At 57.8% G+C, this 12,386-nt stretch overlaps 2 protein-coding genes and 1 long non-coding RNA gene across 5 annotated transcripts; 1 reads left to right on the top strand and 2 right to left on the bottom strand.

Moving 5' to 3' along the window:
* Window positions 1–24: 24 nt before the first annotated feature.
* On the bottom strand, window positions 25–3,978 carry LOC148643788 (ficolin-1-like). 2 transcript variants are annotated; one of them, XM_088615159.1, is made up of 9 exons: window positions 3,892–3,978; window positions 3,045–3,218; window positions 2,748–2,861; window positions 2,482–2,562; window positions 1,679–1,714; window positions 1,449–1,576; window positions 1,065–1,194; window positions 825–959; window positions 25–442 (listed from the first exon to the last, which is right to left on the bottom strand). In XM_088615159.1, exons 1-9 carry the CDS (start codon window positions 3,965–3,967, stop codon window positions 186–188), a joined length of 1,131 nt encoding a protein of 376 aa, XP_088471285.1. In that variant the 5' UTR covers window positions 3,968–3,978; the 3' UTR covers window positions 25–185. The 2 variants fall into 2 exon arrangements, with proteins under 2 accessions (XP_088471285.1, XP_088471287.1); XM_088615161.1 differs by lacking the exon at window positions 3,045–3,218 and having other exon boundaries at window positions 3,892–3,974.
* Window positions 2,500–6,465, top strand: LOC148643787 (uncharacterized). 2 transcript variants are annotated; one of them, XR_015928918.1, is made up of 2 exons: window positions 2,500–2,587; window positions 2,665–6,465. It is a non-coding gene; the product is annotated as an uncharacterized LOC148643787 (long non-coding RNA). The 2 variants fall into 2 exon arrangements; XR_015928919.1 differs by having other exon boundaries at window positions 2,514–2,587; window positions 2,916–6,465.
* Window positions 4,891–12,007, bottom strand: LOC148643786 (ectonucleoside triphosphate diphosphohydrolase 2-like). The gene is made up of 9 exons (XM_088615151.1): window positions 11,477–12,007; window positions 9,376–9,493; window positions 8,755–8,905; window positions 8,469–8,628; window positions 7,651–7,878; window positions 7,061–7,330; window positions 5,994–6,113; window positions 5,743–5,877; window positions 4,891–5,631 (listed from the first exon to the last, which is right to left on the bottom strand). Exons 1-9 carry the CDS (start codon window positions 11,591–11,593, stop codon window positions 5,422–5,424), a joined length of 1,509 nt encoding a protein of 502 aa, XP_088471277.1. The 5' UTR covers window positions 11,594–12,007; the 3' UTR covers window positions 4,891–5,421.
* Between the last annotated feature and the right edge of the window lie 379 nt (window positions 12,008–12,386).

Below are 12,386 nucleotides of genomic sequence, written 5' to 3'. Positions count from 1 at the left end.
CGTTTGAAGGCATTTTAAAACAACTTTATCAATGATTTTCTGTTTAATTATTCAAATCCATAATGTGCTCATTACATACTGGAGCTGGTACAGTACTTGAGAGTGTGTTGAATGTACAGTGCGCGCAGGTGACTCTCCTGCAGTAGCGTGTGCTGGGGGCGTGATCCACGGAGCTGCTCCGGCGCTCAGGCAGGCCGGATCTTCATGGCGCTGGTGCGGTACGAGTAGCGGTATCCCTTCCCGGTTTTCCAGTTGATCCCGGTGGCATGGCTCTCCTTGCTCAGGTGCGCCCCCTTCAGGTAGAGGCCATTGAGGTTGGAGGAGTGGCAGCTGCTGTACCACCATGCTCCTCGGTAGGAGTTGGCACAGTTGCTGTCCGACGCGTCGTTGTCCCGATCGAACGTGGTGAAGGAGTGGTTGCCATGGACAGAGAGAGAGTCACCTGGCACAGCGAGACGAGAGAGAGAGAGAGTCACCTGGCACAGCGAGAGTGAGAGAGAGAGAGAGAGAGAGAGAGAGAGAGAGTCACCTGGCACTGGAGAGTGAGAGAGAGAGAGAGAGAGTCACCTGGCACAGCGAGAGAGAGAGAGAGAGTCACCTGGCACAGCGAGAGTGAGAGAGAGAGAGAGAGAGAGAGAGAGTCACCTGGCACAGCGAGAGAGAGAGAGAGAGAGAGTCACCTGGCACAGCGAGAGTGAGAGAGAGAGAGAGAGTCACCTGGCACAGAGAAATGTTCGCCACGGCAATGAAGCTCATGGAACTGCACTGCGAGGATCACACTGCAGAGCGCTGAAGGAGTGAGAGAGGAATGGTGGGGTGCCTACCTGCCTCCCCGCCAGCGAACGCCCCCAGAAGCAGCCTGTAGTTCTGCGACTCGTCTTGGAGCTGGAAGGAGCTATACTGGGCATGAGCTGCGCCCCCCTCGAAGTCCTCCAGGTCCACCCGCAGCTCGTGGGCGCCTGGCCAGGGACAGAGGAGAGTGGAGAGGATGGAAGTGAAACACCGCCACACGAGGAGAGACGGAGGAAGACAGGAGACAGAGAGGGACTGTCGGGGAGAGAGACCTGTCCTGGTCAGCTGGTGGATGTTTTCATTTCCCAGCCAGAATTCGGATAGCTGACTCCCAAACCCGTCCCGATACGACTTCCAGTTGCGGAAGAAGTTGACTGAGCCGTCCACCCTCTTCTGGAAGACCTGAGAGACACACACACACGAGATACTGGGTGAGCGCAGAGGCGCACAGTGCCAGCGGAGAGGTGGCAGGAGCTGAAGGCCGGGTGTGTCGAAGGTGTGCAGGCTGGCCGACAGTCCGACTCCGAAGTGAATTGGATTTTGGACCAGCGTCACTCGCAGGGGGTTCTGTGGGGGGGCTGTCAGCCATGCCAGTCTCCACTTGCCTCCCTCCACCCCACCATCCTGCCCCGGGTCCGAGTCCCCACCGCCCTCACCAGCCAGCCGCCCTGATCGGTGTCCATGTCGCACAGCACCGTGACCCGCTGGCAGGCAGGGGTGTAGACGGTGTACCAGCCCGTCAGGGTGTGGCCACTGTCCCTCAGCTGGACACAGTTCTTTGCCCCTGCACAGAGAGTACACACACTAAGGCACTAGGATATACCGAGGGACACTGGGACAGTGAGAGACAGAGGGACAGTGACACAGAGACTACAGGCAGCCTCACCTGTTTCGCAGTAGAATGATTCTCCGGGTGTTTCTCCTGTAGTTCAAACAGAGAGTGAGTTACTAGAACTGGTCTCAGGGATGAAGGACTGTAGCTATCAGGAAGTACAGATGGAATTTCAACCCTGGTTTTTAAACATGCCGTACTTTTAAGGAAGCAAGCAGAACGCCAGGACAGAATGGGATAGGTGTGGAGGGGAGAATTTGAGCTGATATTGGGATGATGCAGTGATGTTAAGTGCTTGCTTTTACAGTAGATGATGAATACAGAGAATACAGTGCCCAGCCCCTCCCGTGCAGGACAGTCGTCTGGGATGTGTCAGGATTCAGACAGGCTCTTTGAGAGTCGGAGAGATGGTTTGCAGACCTGCAGGGTGGGAGCTGTCCTGCACCGAGTCTGTGCAGGGAGGGAGATCAGGGGGAGGCAGATAGAAGGACAGAGATTAGAGGCGGGAATGGAAGAAACCAAGAGAGGCAGAGGAGGGAGAGGAGAGAGACAGGGTGAAGGGAAAAGACTAATATTTTAGCAGACCTGCCAGCTTTAAAGAGCCTTTAAATACCTCTGATACTTTTAAATAGCCACGCTAGAGGTTAACAGGGTATTCAGTTGTGAGAACTGGTGAAGTGTCCCATTCTCACAGGCAGTGACTGAGACGGGCTTGTGTGTGAAGGGCCCCAGGGTGGTACTGTAGCTGCTTGTTCCACACAGGCGGGGCCTGGCAGGGCCTGGCGGGGCCTGGCACAGCATGTACAGCGCGAGACAGGGGACATTCAGACCCCAGAGGGGGGGGTCGGGTCGCTCACCTCTCTCGCCTTTCTCTCCCTTCGGCCCGGCAGGCCCCTGAGGACCCGGCTTGCCCACTCTCCCTTCGTCTCCTTTGCTGCCTGATGGAAAACAAATGGCTCTGAGGTGAGCATCAAAACCTGCAAGCGTATAGATTAATCGACTCTAAAACTGAACATCAAACTTACAATCTCTACTCGAAGCGATTTCCTGTGACTTCTAGAAATAAACGTTTCGCGGAGGAGGTGAAATCGTCGAGTTCTGCCCAGGAGACAGATGGGTTTACCTTTGACCCCTGGGGACCCCTGCTCTCCCTTCCCCCCTGGACTCCCTGGGGCCCCAGGACAGCCCTGCAGGACGGCCAAGCGGTCAGACTCCCCCAGGCCAATCAGACGGACATCTGGAGAGAGAGGGGGACCGAGGGGGGGCTGGATCGTCTTCCTTTTCGTTTCAGAGGCTCAGAACGTTACTGACCGGGAGGAAGGACAGAGTCCGGGTCAGGAGCAGAGAGGTACAGAGGAGGAGCAGCAGCACCCAGCTGTGCGGCTCTGGGGGTGCGAACGAGCGCCGGTGTCGGTCTCACCTGGACAGGAGCCGGCTCGGGGCTCGGAGACCAGGCCCCCCACAGCCCGGGGCCAGAGCAGGCACATCAAGAGAGGGGGCAAGATCCGCAGGCCCAGCATGGCTGCCCCTGCACCCACAGTGCTGCACACGGCGCACTGGAACTCGGCTCTCCCGGCTGACGGCAGCGTCTCTCCTGCAGGCAGTACCAGCGCCGGCGGGTTAATGCACCAGAGGCTCTGCCATGCTGAATTACTCCTCAGTCCTACAGGCTTCGTAACAGTAAGTGAATAGGAAGAGCAGTGCACCAGGCAGCCCAGGGCACACGGAGGAGTCCAGTTAACGAGCTGGGAGAGTCATGACTTCTGTACTTCTGTAGTAAACTTCCCAGTCTGCAGGGACGCGCTGGCAAGTTTTTGTTCTGAGTTAATAACTGTGAGTGTTATAGTTTACGGCTTGTGCAAGCTGACAGCCTGGTACGTTAACACAGAGCAGGCACTCTGGCCATGCTGTTTCCTAACAGCAGAGGAAACAAACACTCGAGCAAGTGGGTCTACAAACAGCAGCGGTGTAGAGACGCCCCTGCTTGGTGAGCAGCTTGTATCCCCTTTCTCAACACCGACAGAACATCCCGCAGTGCACCATGGTAAAAGCAGAGTCAAGTGCAGTAAAGCCCAGTGAAATCATAGCGAAAGTGCAGTAAAGCCCAGTGAAACATGGTAAAAGTACAGTAAAGTGAAGTAAAGCCCAGTGAAATCATAGTAAAAAGTGCAGAAAAGCCCCGTGAAACATGGTAAACGTACAGTAAAGCCCAGTGAAATCAATGCACTGGGAGAAGCTATCAGGGTTCTAAAGGCAGATGAACTTACTCAAGCAGTCTGTGTGTCCGGTCTCTGCGTCTCCCTGCTGGGCTCTTCTCTCCTGCCCAGCCCAACTCCGACACATTTATACCCCCCTGCCCAGACCGTGACGCAGCCCCCCCCCCGCGCAGCCCCCCCCGGCAGGCAGGAGCGGTCTGGACTGCGTCGTCTGCTCCTCCTCTCTCCGCGCAGACGCCCTGCTCCCACCGCGTGCCTCCTGAAGAAGGAAAGGCCCAGTCTCGCACTGGGGTGTCCCCGCCCGGAGCTCGGAGCAGGACGGGGGACCCTGCAGCTGGCCCATCGCGCGTCGCTGGGGTCTCCCTGTTTGACCTCCACCCTCAAGCCTTAATAAAATTAAACCAGTTGTTGGTAAAATCGCCCTCAGGCAGCTACCCAGCAGCTCCAGACTCACAGCCGTCTCAGGTTTGGGCTCCCCTAGTTCTCTTTCAGCGTCGGGTCGTAAGCGTTCAGTGAAGCTGGTCAACTGGACAGGAGGCCGTGCCGAAGGTCCCGCCAGCCCAGCGGGGGGCCGGCCTGCGCTCCGGGGCGGGAGAGGGGAGAACGTGCCGTCAGGCTCTTCGTCAGCAGCGGCGCGGGGCGTAACGCGCCGCCGGCCACAGCTCCGACGTCGGCTGGCTGGGATTCTGGGATTGGCTCGGCAGGCAGAAGGAGCCGGACAGGGCCACTGCTGTCCGGAGCCCCCGGGAGGCGGAGGGGTCACCCCCTGTGCCTGGCCGGACCGCGGGTCGGACTCGGAGACGCATCGCGTTGAGCAACAGCAGGGCTCTGGGGCAGCTGCCTCTCCCCCCTGTTCAATTTCGGTTCATTTTTTTAAAAAATAGCTAACTGAAGTGAAACTGCGCCCGGGCTGGCAGTCAGCAGAAATGAGCCGAGAGGGGGGGTCAGCCAGAGGCCAGGGGGGAGGTTTTACAGAGCTGGAGCAGCGGCACCCCAGCCCGACGCCCAGCGCCGCGCACTGGAACTCACAAGGCTTCTACCACAGACCGCTCTTTAAAAAATCTCAATTTATTGTGCAGAAAACAATACAAAAAGAGAAGGAGCTGGGAGAGGGGCAGGTGGAGTGAGGTCCGGCTGGTCCGGCCCAGGAGTATCCTCCGCCAGGGTTTCCAGCACTGCTCCACGCAGAAAACCAGCTGGTTTAAAAATCAGATGCGTTAAGTTTGGAAATTGCTAATACAAAAATTGAAGAAGGACTTAGAGGTAGCTTAAATTCGGGGGAGCTATTTTAAGCTTCGTACATGCATATACAGTAGGTCTTGGTTGTTTTGCAGCCCTGTGCCTGTGGACACAGTCCACTGGGGAGAGAGAGAGCTCTGGCAGCCTGCAGGAGCCAGCCAGGTGAACACAGAGCCCCCGGGAGCCACTGGTAAGCCGAGCTGAGCCGGAGCGGTGTCTGTGTGTCCGTTTTAACAACGACAGGGCTGTCTGCAGCCTCCTCCAGTGGTCCCTGCAGACCCCGAGCTCTCTCTCCCCCCTGACCCCTCTGTCCCTCGGGAGCCCCTCCAGGGAGGCCTGCTGCTAGATGATGGCTCCGCCGCTCTTCCTGCTGCGGCAGAGGTGCAGCAGCAGCAGGACCAGGGCGAGGAGGAGGAGCAGGACGAAGAGGAGGAGCAGCACTGCCCAGGCCCACGGCCGCAGGGCCTTCCTGACGCTCAGGCTCTCCTCCGGCAGCAGGCTGCTCAGGCTCAGCATGTAGCCCAGAGCCCAGCCGATCGAAGTGTCGCCCACCTGCGGTCAGAGAGCCACGGTCACTCAGCCCGAACGGGTCCGCAGGGCCCGAGCCCCAGACACCGCGCTCACGCCCCAGAGCCCGCAGGCGTTCAGAACCGGGGTCCCCACCTGCTTCTGGAAGGAGACGAGGGGGAAGGTGCTGTTGTCGAAGCCGTAGGCGTCCAGCATCAGCACCTCGATGAACACGGAGATGGTGCAGTAGTCCTGCAGGCGCTTCTCCTGGTCCGGCACCTTCTCCCGCATCTGCAGGGCAGGAGCGCGGAGCGGCGGTGGGGTCAGGCAGCCATCGGACAGACGGGGAGGAGCAGCGAAACAGACGGGTCAGGGGTCAGGGGTCAGGGGTCAGGGGGTCTGTGTACCTGCTTGAACGTCATGGCGCAGACGGCTTGTGCGGCGCTCTTCATCTGGGCTGGGGAGTTCACGGAGATGCCTGTGGCCCGCTGGAGGAAGCTGGAAGTGTAGAAGAACGCGGAGAAGGCCTGGGCAGAGGGGGAGAGAGGAGCGGGCGGGTGATTTAATCCAGGCCTCAGTCAGGCTCAGACTCCTCGGAAAGATCCTGACGGCGCCTTCAGGCCCAGAGCACACAAACCCAGCCCTGACCCCGTGTGCACTGAGAACTGAGCAGGGGCTCTTCCACACTCCCCGGCTCGTGGGAGTCTGGAACAACATTCCTCGGGTTCTTTCAGAATCCCGATTCCCTGCATTTACATTGTTTTTCAAGGCACCAAAAGCCATCGAAATAGGTGGTTTGTGGATTATTTTTTTCAGAAAATGAATAAATACTGTGAAGTGCAAAATCTACCATTAAACATTCTCCTTGTTTGAAAATAACGCTGTTGCACTTGAATAATATGACGAATTCTTACGCCCCGCCATGTAAATTGAGTTCTTGCCACCACTTAGTGCAGCAGTGATCCAACCCACAGATCCAGGTGCGATCTTGCAAATGTCTGGAGAACAATCTGCCCTGAAATGGCGGATGGCTTTTTGTTTCAACGAAACCGGAACTCGAAAGGAGCTGGTGATGTGATCTATTAAAAATGCACGTATTCCCAACATACAATCTGGACACTGTATACAACATAATTAAAATCCAACTAATGAATATGGATGTGAATTCCCCTTCCTAAATCACTCTGCTATACGTTACATTATTTAGGAATCACCTGGACTGGTGTCGGGAGCCTCAAGTGTGACTTCTGGCCCCAGTCCCAACTCTAATCCGTTTATTCCTAGGGAAAGAGCCTCGCACGTCCCTCATCCCCTAATCCATATTTACACTCTCCTGGTGAGGAAAAAATCCCTTTGGTACATCTTTTCACTGTACCGTAGGTCTTGCCTCCCTGGTCCTTCACCCTGACTGTGAAGCCCAACAGAGGCCTACAGCCCACGGGCGCACGCCGCAGCGCGGACACGCCGGACTCACCAGGAACCTGCCGGACACCGGGGGCTGGAAGACGCTGTTGAAGGAGCAGCGAGAGAAGGGGCAGTCCTGCAGGCTGAAGATCTGCGAGACGACGTTGCGACACTCCCCGTAGTTCCCCGAGCCCAGGACCCTGACCACGCTGTCCGGCCGGTACGGGCTGGGCCGCTGCCCCTGCGTGCAGGGCGAGTCGAACACCTGGCCCAGCTTCACGTCCACGCTGTGGCCCGCCGGGTAGCAGGGGTGGGTGACCTCCGCCACGAAGTTCTGGGTCTGCAAGAGGAGAGCAGGTCAGACAGAGGGACACGGCCAGCCAGCGGGAAGGACAGGGGTACGAGAGGGTCTTTCTGTCTGTCCACCAGCGTGACACAGCCATGTCTCCACGTGCTGGTGTCTCTCCGGCCAGCATGGACAGTGTGTGTCTGTCTGGCAGGGTCAGTGTCGGTCTATCCGCTGGGGTCAGAGTGCGTTTGTCCACCCGTTGGGCTCGGTGTCTGCCTGTCTGCCCATCCGTAAGGGTCAAGTTGCGTTTGTCCATCGGGGTCAGTGTCCCTCTGTCAGGGTGAGTGTGTGTCCATCAGGGGCCATGTTACCTGCATCATGGAGGCCAGCACCTTGCGCAGCGCCTGGTCCCGGCCGTAGCACAGGAAGCTGTGTGTGTAGAGCCGGTACTCCTGGCCGTACAGCCTCAGCGTCATGCTGTCCAACGGGCTCTCCAGCTTCTCCTGCGTCACGAAAGAGATCTGCGTCGACGCCCCGCCGAAGTCCATCGCTCCCACTGTGCCCTGACCCGGGCTCAGCCAGCGCCCCACAAATCCGTACTGCGCCCCGGAACGGCACAGCAGAGCCGGGAGGGGGGAGGGGGAAGGGGGGGGTCGAGAGAGAATGAAAAGCCTGAAGCTGGAGGAGTTACAGGATCTGCAGACGCACCGCCTCAGAACAATGGCTCTTTACTGTGCTACCCACCAGGGGGCTCCACACGACACCACAATACTCCCGCTTCGGCAGATTCAGTAAGACTGCTTTTATTGCTTCTAAGATCCAATAAATGCTGACTTTTTTTTCCCCCAAACTCAGAACTCGGCTCCTTGTATTTGAACCAAAACTAACATGCATGAACAGACGCAGCTTCCTGTGGATTTCAGAACACAATTTCAAATGCTGCTGCTCACCTTCAAGGACTAGAAGAGTCTGGCTACAGACCGCTACACACCTGCACATCTCCTGCAAGACTGAGAGACACTGGGAGACCCTGGAAGTCTGTTCATTCTATTCTGCTGCTGCAGGAATGTGGAATGATCAATCAGCCTGTGTCCCTGTGTTACAGGGGTCTCTGGGGGCCCGTGTCCCTGTGTGACAGGGGTCTTCTGCTGTCCTGTGCTGTGAGAGTGCGTCAGTGTGGGTCGGCCACCTTGATAAAGTTCTCCAGCAGGTAGTTGATGGTCACCCAGCCGTACGCTCCCTCCAGCTGTCCTGTCAGGATCTCCGCCCTCTGGAATTTGAAGGGGTATGACGACACTTTCTCCTTGACCTCCATCAGGACGCGATCCGAGTCTTCAGGGCTGGACATACTGTGTGGGACAGGGGGGAGGAGACAGGGTGCATATGACCATGGAAAACAGAGTACAGAAACCTTCTGATCTAACAGAGGGATCCTAGTGGGGTCTGACGGGGGGCAATCAAGGCCTAGTACTCACTTGAGCAGTCTCATGCCTGCAGTAGCACCAAGGTAGATGGGCGTCTGGGCATGCTTCCCCTGCGGGACGTCCTGCTTGGCCTGATTGAGACACGTCTCCAGGCTCTTTCCTGCACCTCCTGGCTGACTGGCGTAACTGGAGATCCCACCTCCTACAGCAGCACAGACATCGCAGGGCTTAAAGATACAACAACACACACACAGACCACAGAGGCCAGGGCTGGGGCCGGAGGCACAGGCATATACACAGAAAAAAGCTTTTCCTGTTTAGTGTCCCGCAGTGCTAGAGCCGCTCTCTGGGCCCTCTTGGGCCTGTTCTGCACAGCAGCAGGCAGGCCCAGGCCGGTGCGGATTAGCTGTGATCCCAGCCTGCCTCAGCTGGCCCACATGACTCAGGCGGCACCGTGGGAAACCGCTCAGTGCTGAGCGCAGCTGTGCCCTGTGCAGCAGGACTGCAACACTGCTGGACACTGCAACACTGTGCAGACTGCTGCAAAACGACACACGACACAGCCTGCAGAGCCGAGACGCTGCATACAGGCCACAGGACACAGAACAAGACACTGTGCAGGACAGCAGCCTGTCTCTGTCTCCCCCCCTCCAGCGTTCACAACGCTCCTACCTTCCACATGGCATTCGCTGTGCTGCGTCACAATGCCCGTGCCGTTCTCCTTGTCCGCTGGCCACTTGTAGATGTACAGGGCGGTGTGGGAGGAGCCTGCGTCCAGCACGATGCCGTACTGCAGACACAGAGGGGGCAGGCAGACGTGAGACGAGGAACCAGCCCAGGTGTCTGTGTCCCTCCTGAGCTCTGAATGACCAGGGCAGACACAGCACCACATCACAGCTCTGCAGGACCAGCGGCCCCTGGCCACCCAGCGGCCTGCGCAGAGTCACAGAGTGTTTGCTTTGGTTACCGTTTGTCGCACAGACCAGTACCGTTGTGCAACCCTGCCGGGGGCTCGGGAGCACGTTTCTGGACGCATTCACCACAGATTTCACAATGATTCACGAGCTGCACACCACAGCTCCACCACAGCCACCACGGTTATTTTTAATTAGTAGTGGCTGCGATACCTATCGGCGTGAGAAACCCTGGAATTGCAGGTCAGGTGAGAATTCCCTTCCTCTCTGTCTTTCACCCTGTGAATCAGTGTGTCGGGCGCTCAGAGTGATGAGTACAGAGTCTGACAGCAGCCCTCAGTCAAGATCACACCTAGAAAACACTGTCTGGAAATGAAACAACAATTTCACGCGGATCAGACTAGCTCCTCGCCCAATCGTCATTCACGAGCAGCAGCAGAATGACTCTGCTCACCTCTGAGAACACTGTAACGCCACTGGTTTATAACTGACCAATCAATCAAGTTCATTAATTACAGTAACTGTCCTTCTAGCAGGCACTTCTGTCTCAATCGATGTTCAGACCCAGAGTGGCTCATCACAATTGTCAATGCTGAGCTCACATTGTGTTCATGAAACACCGAGACCACAGAGCTGCTGCACAAGTTCCTTCTTGTGGGTCGGCAATCAACTCTTGTGCTGCAGTCCGAACAACAGAGGAGAGCTATCAGCACACACAGAGCCATTACCACACCTGCTCTCACTGAGCTATCAGCACACAGTGCTATTAGCACACAGAGCTAGTACCAGACTCACTGTCTCAGTGCTATTAGCACACACAGAGCTATTACCAGACTCACTGTTTCGGTGCTATTAGCACACACAGAGCTATTAGCACACAGAGGCACACTCTCACTGAGCTATCACGTTCTCAGAATTACACCCCACACCAACAGCTGCTCAGGCTCTACCTCCACTGACGGCCACTTCTCTCCCTGACACACACATCCCGTCAGAACTGTGCCGTAGCCTGCGGTTCCCCTCCCGAACCCACCGCCTGCTGCTCTGCTCCGATGGAGGAGGGAAGGGGAGATGCTCACAGGCCACCCCTCAGGCAGGCAGCTCTCAGCCTAATGCTCTGTGTTGGGCCAGGTGTGCGGCTGTTTGAGCTCTGTCTGTGTTGCTTCTCAGCGCCCTGCTGTCGAGCACAGGAAACACAGCGCTGTCATCGCGAGCCCCGCAAACACACGAGCCAGCTGAGGAGCCCACGGGCTGACACACACACACACACACGCTCTTGCCCACACTGACACTCACAGGCACACAGAGACACACACATTCACACACAGTGCCAGCGCTGTGCCAGGTGTGAGTGAAGGGAGAGGAAGGAGTGAGATGAAGAGAGGGAGGCAGGGCCGAGCTATGGAAGAGCCCGCAGGGAGTTTGAGTCGGGTGGGTCAGCGCTGTCACAGGACCGGACAGCGTGTCCACGGCCGAGCGCAAACCCCTTGACCAGGTACACTCTCCCCCTCAGCCTCACTCGCGGTTAGGAAAACGACGAAACCACAGGCAACAGCAGGGCGGGGTGAGAACTACACTCGGTACGTGACCCCGGAGGAGAGCCGGCGGCCGACGGAGGGGCAGCCGGTGCCCGAGACGCGCACGGACACACAGGTTCATTTCGTTTTCGTTTTCAAGTGCCGGTAATAAACCGGTCAGAACAGACAAGCAAACAAACACACAGTTCAGCGCCCGTGTGCCCAAACACGGCGGATGCGCTGGCCGGTAAGTCCCGGGGCCGCAGGCTGTCACCTCAGGGACCGCCGCGGCACGACACGGCACGACACGACACGACACGGCGGGGCGGGGCGCGGAGTTACCATGTAATCCGGGGGCTCCTCCACGTCCCGGGTCGGGATCGCCAGCAGCATGATGCCGAAGGCCCCCGCCAGCAGCAGCAGCACGGGGGTGGCCAGCTGGCCGCAGTGCCGAGCCATGGTCCGCGCGGAGCCGGGAGGGTGGGAGCGCGCGGCGGGGTGCACCTTGCGGCAGGCGCGCGCCAGAGGGAAGTGAGTTCGGCTGGCAGCTCCGCGCGCGCTCTTAAAGCGCCGCTCCCCGCACCCTCCTCCTCCCCTCTTGCGGGGGGGGGGGTGGGGGGCAGGGTCTTCACCCCTCGACCTCGAAAGCAGCCGCCGAGCAGGCAGAGGAACAAGCAGACCTCAAAGGGATGAGGCTTTCAAAAAGCAACAAAGGTGCTGGAACGCCTCCAGTTTGTTCTGTGATGTCGACTGAAGCCACATCCTGCGACAGTAAAGAAGTAAAGAAGAACCGCCATATAAAGAAACAACAATGCTACAAAAGGTATCCTCTTATAATGAGCTCGGCGCTCAGCTGGCCCCGTACAGAGCGCGGAATAACTGCGCTGTGCTTTCATCTCGGTGCAGTCTGAGGTTTGAGGCACACCTATGTTGGAGTGTAGAATTAAAATCAACAAAAATCACAAGAAGGAGAAGTTGTTTTTTTCAGTTGATGTTGAAAACCTTGGCGCAGAGCCAGCCCCCCCGCCCAGCGCGGTGCGATCCTCTGCCCACTGGGCGAGCTGGTCCCCCGGCCTGGGAGACTGGGAGGGGCAGCTCTCCATGGCGACCGCAGCGCGGCTCAGAGAATGGTCTGGGGGGACAGTCCCAAGGGGGAGCTTGTGGAACTTGGGGTACAGAACTAACAGCCCGACCTAGAGCCTCAATGCTGCCTTTGTGTGCCGAGCCCAGGACTCCCCTCCCCTCCCTCCGC

The sequence above is a fragment of the Lepisosteus platostomus genome, chromosome 21 (genome assembly GCF_059453375.1).
Source record: "Lepisosteus platostomus isolate fLepPlt1 chromosome 21, fLepPlt1.hap1, whole genome shotgun sequence".
NCBI lineage: Eukaryota > Metazoa > Chordata > Actinopteri > Semionotiformes > Lepisosteidae > Lepisosteus > Lepisosteus platostomus.
The sequence above is the reverse complement of the archived record's forward strand: the minus strand, read 5'-3'. Positions and strand labels throughout refer to the sequence as shown.

Excerpts from the sequence above, each read along its gene's own strand:
- LOC148643788 (XM_088615159.1), bottom strand. The coding sequence starts at position 3,967 with ATGTGTCGGAGTTGGGCTGGGCAGGAGAGAAGAGCCCAGCAGGGAGAC. Across the intron at positions 2,563-2,747 it reads GGGGTCCCCAGGGGTCAAAG|GCAGCAAAGGAGACGAAGGG; the intron begins GTAAACCCATCT and ends GTTTTCCATCAG. Across the intron at positions 1,715-2,481 it reads GGGAGAGAAAGGCGAGAGAG|GAGAAACACCCGGAGAATCA; the intron begins GTGAGCGACCCG and ends TTTGAACTACAG.
- LOC148643786 (XM_088615151.1), bottom strand. The coding sequence starts at position 11,593 with ATGGCTCGGCACTGCGGCCAGCTGGCCACCCCCGTGCTGCTGCTGCTG. Across the intron at positions 7,879-8,468 it reads TGCTGGAGAACTTTATCAAG|TACGGATTTGTGGGGCGCTG; the intron begins GTGGCCGACCCA and ends TCCGGGGCGCAG. Across the intron at positions 6,114-7,060 it reads CGGTGTCCGGCAGGTTCCTG|GCCTTCTCCGCGTTCTTCTA; the intron begins GTGAGTCCGGCG and ends CCCTCTGCCCAG.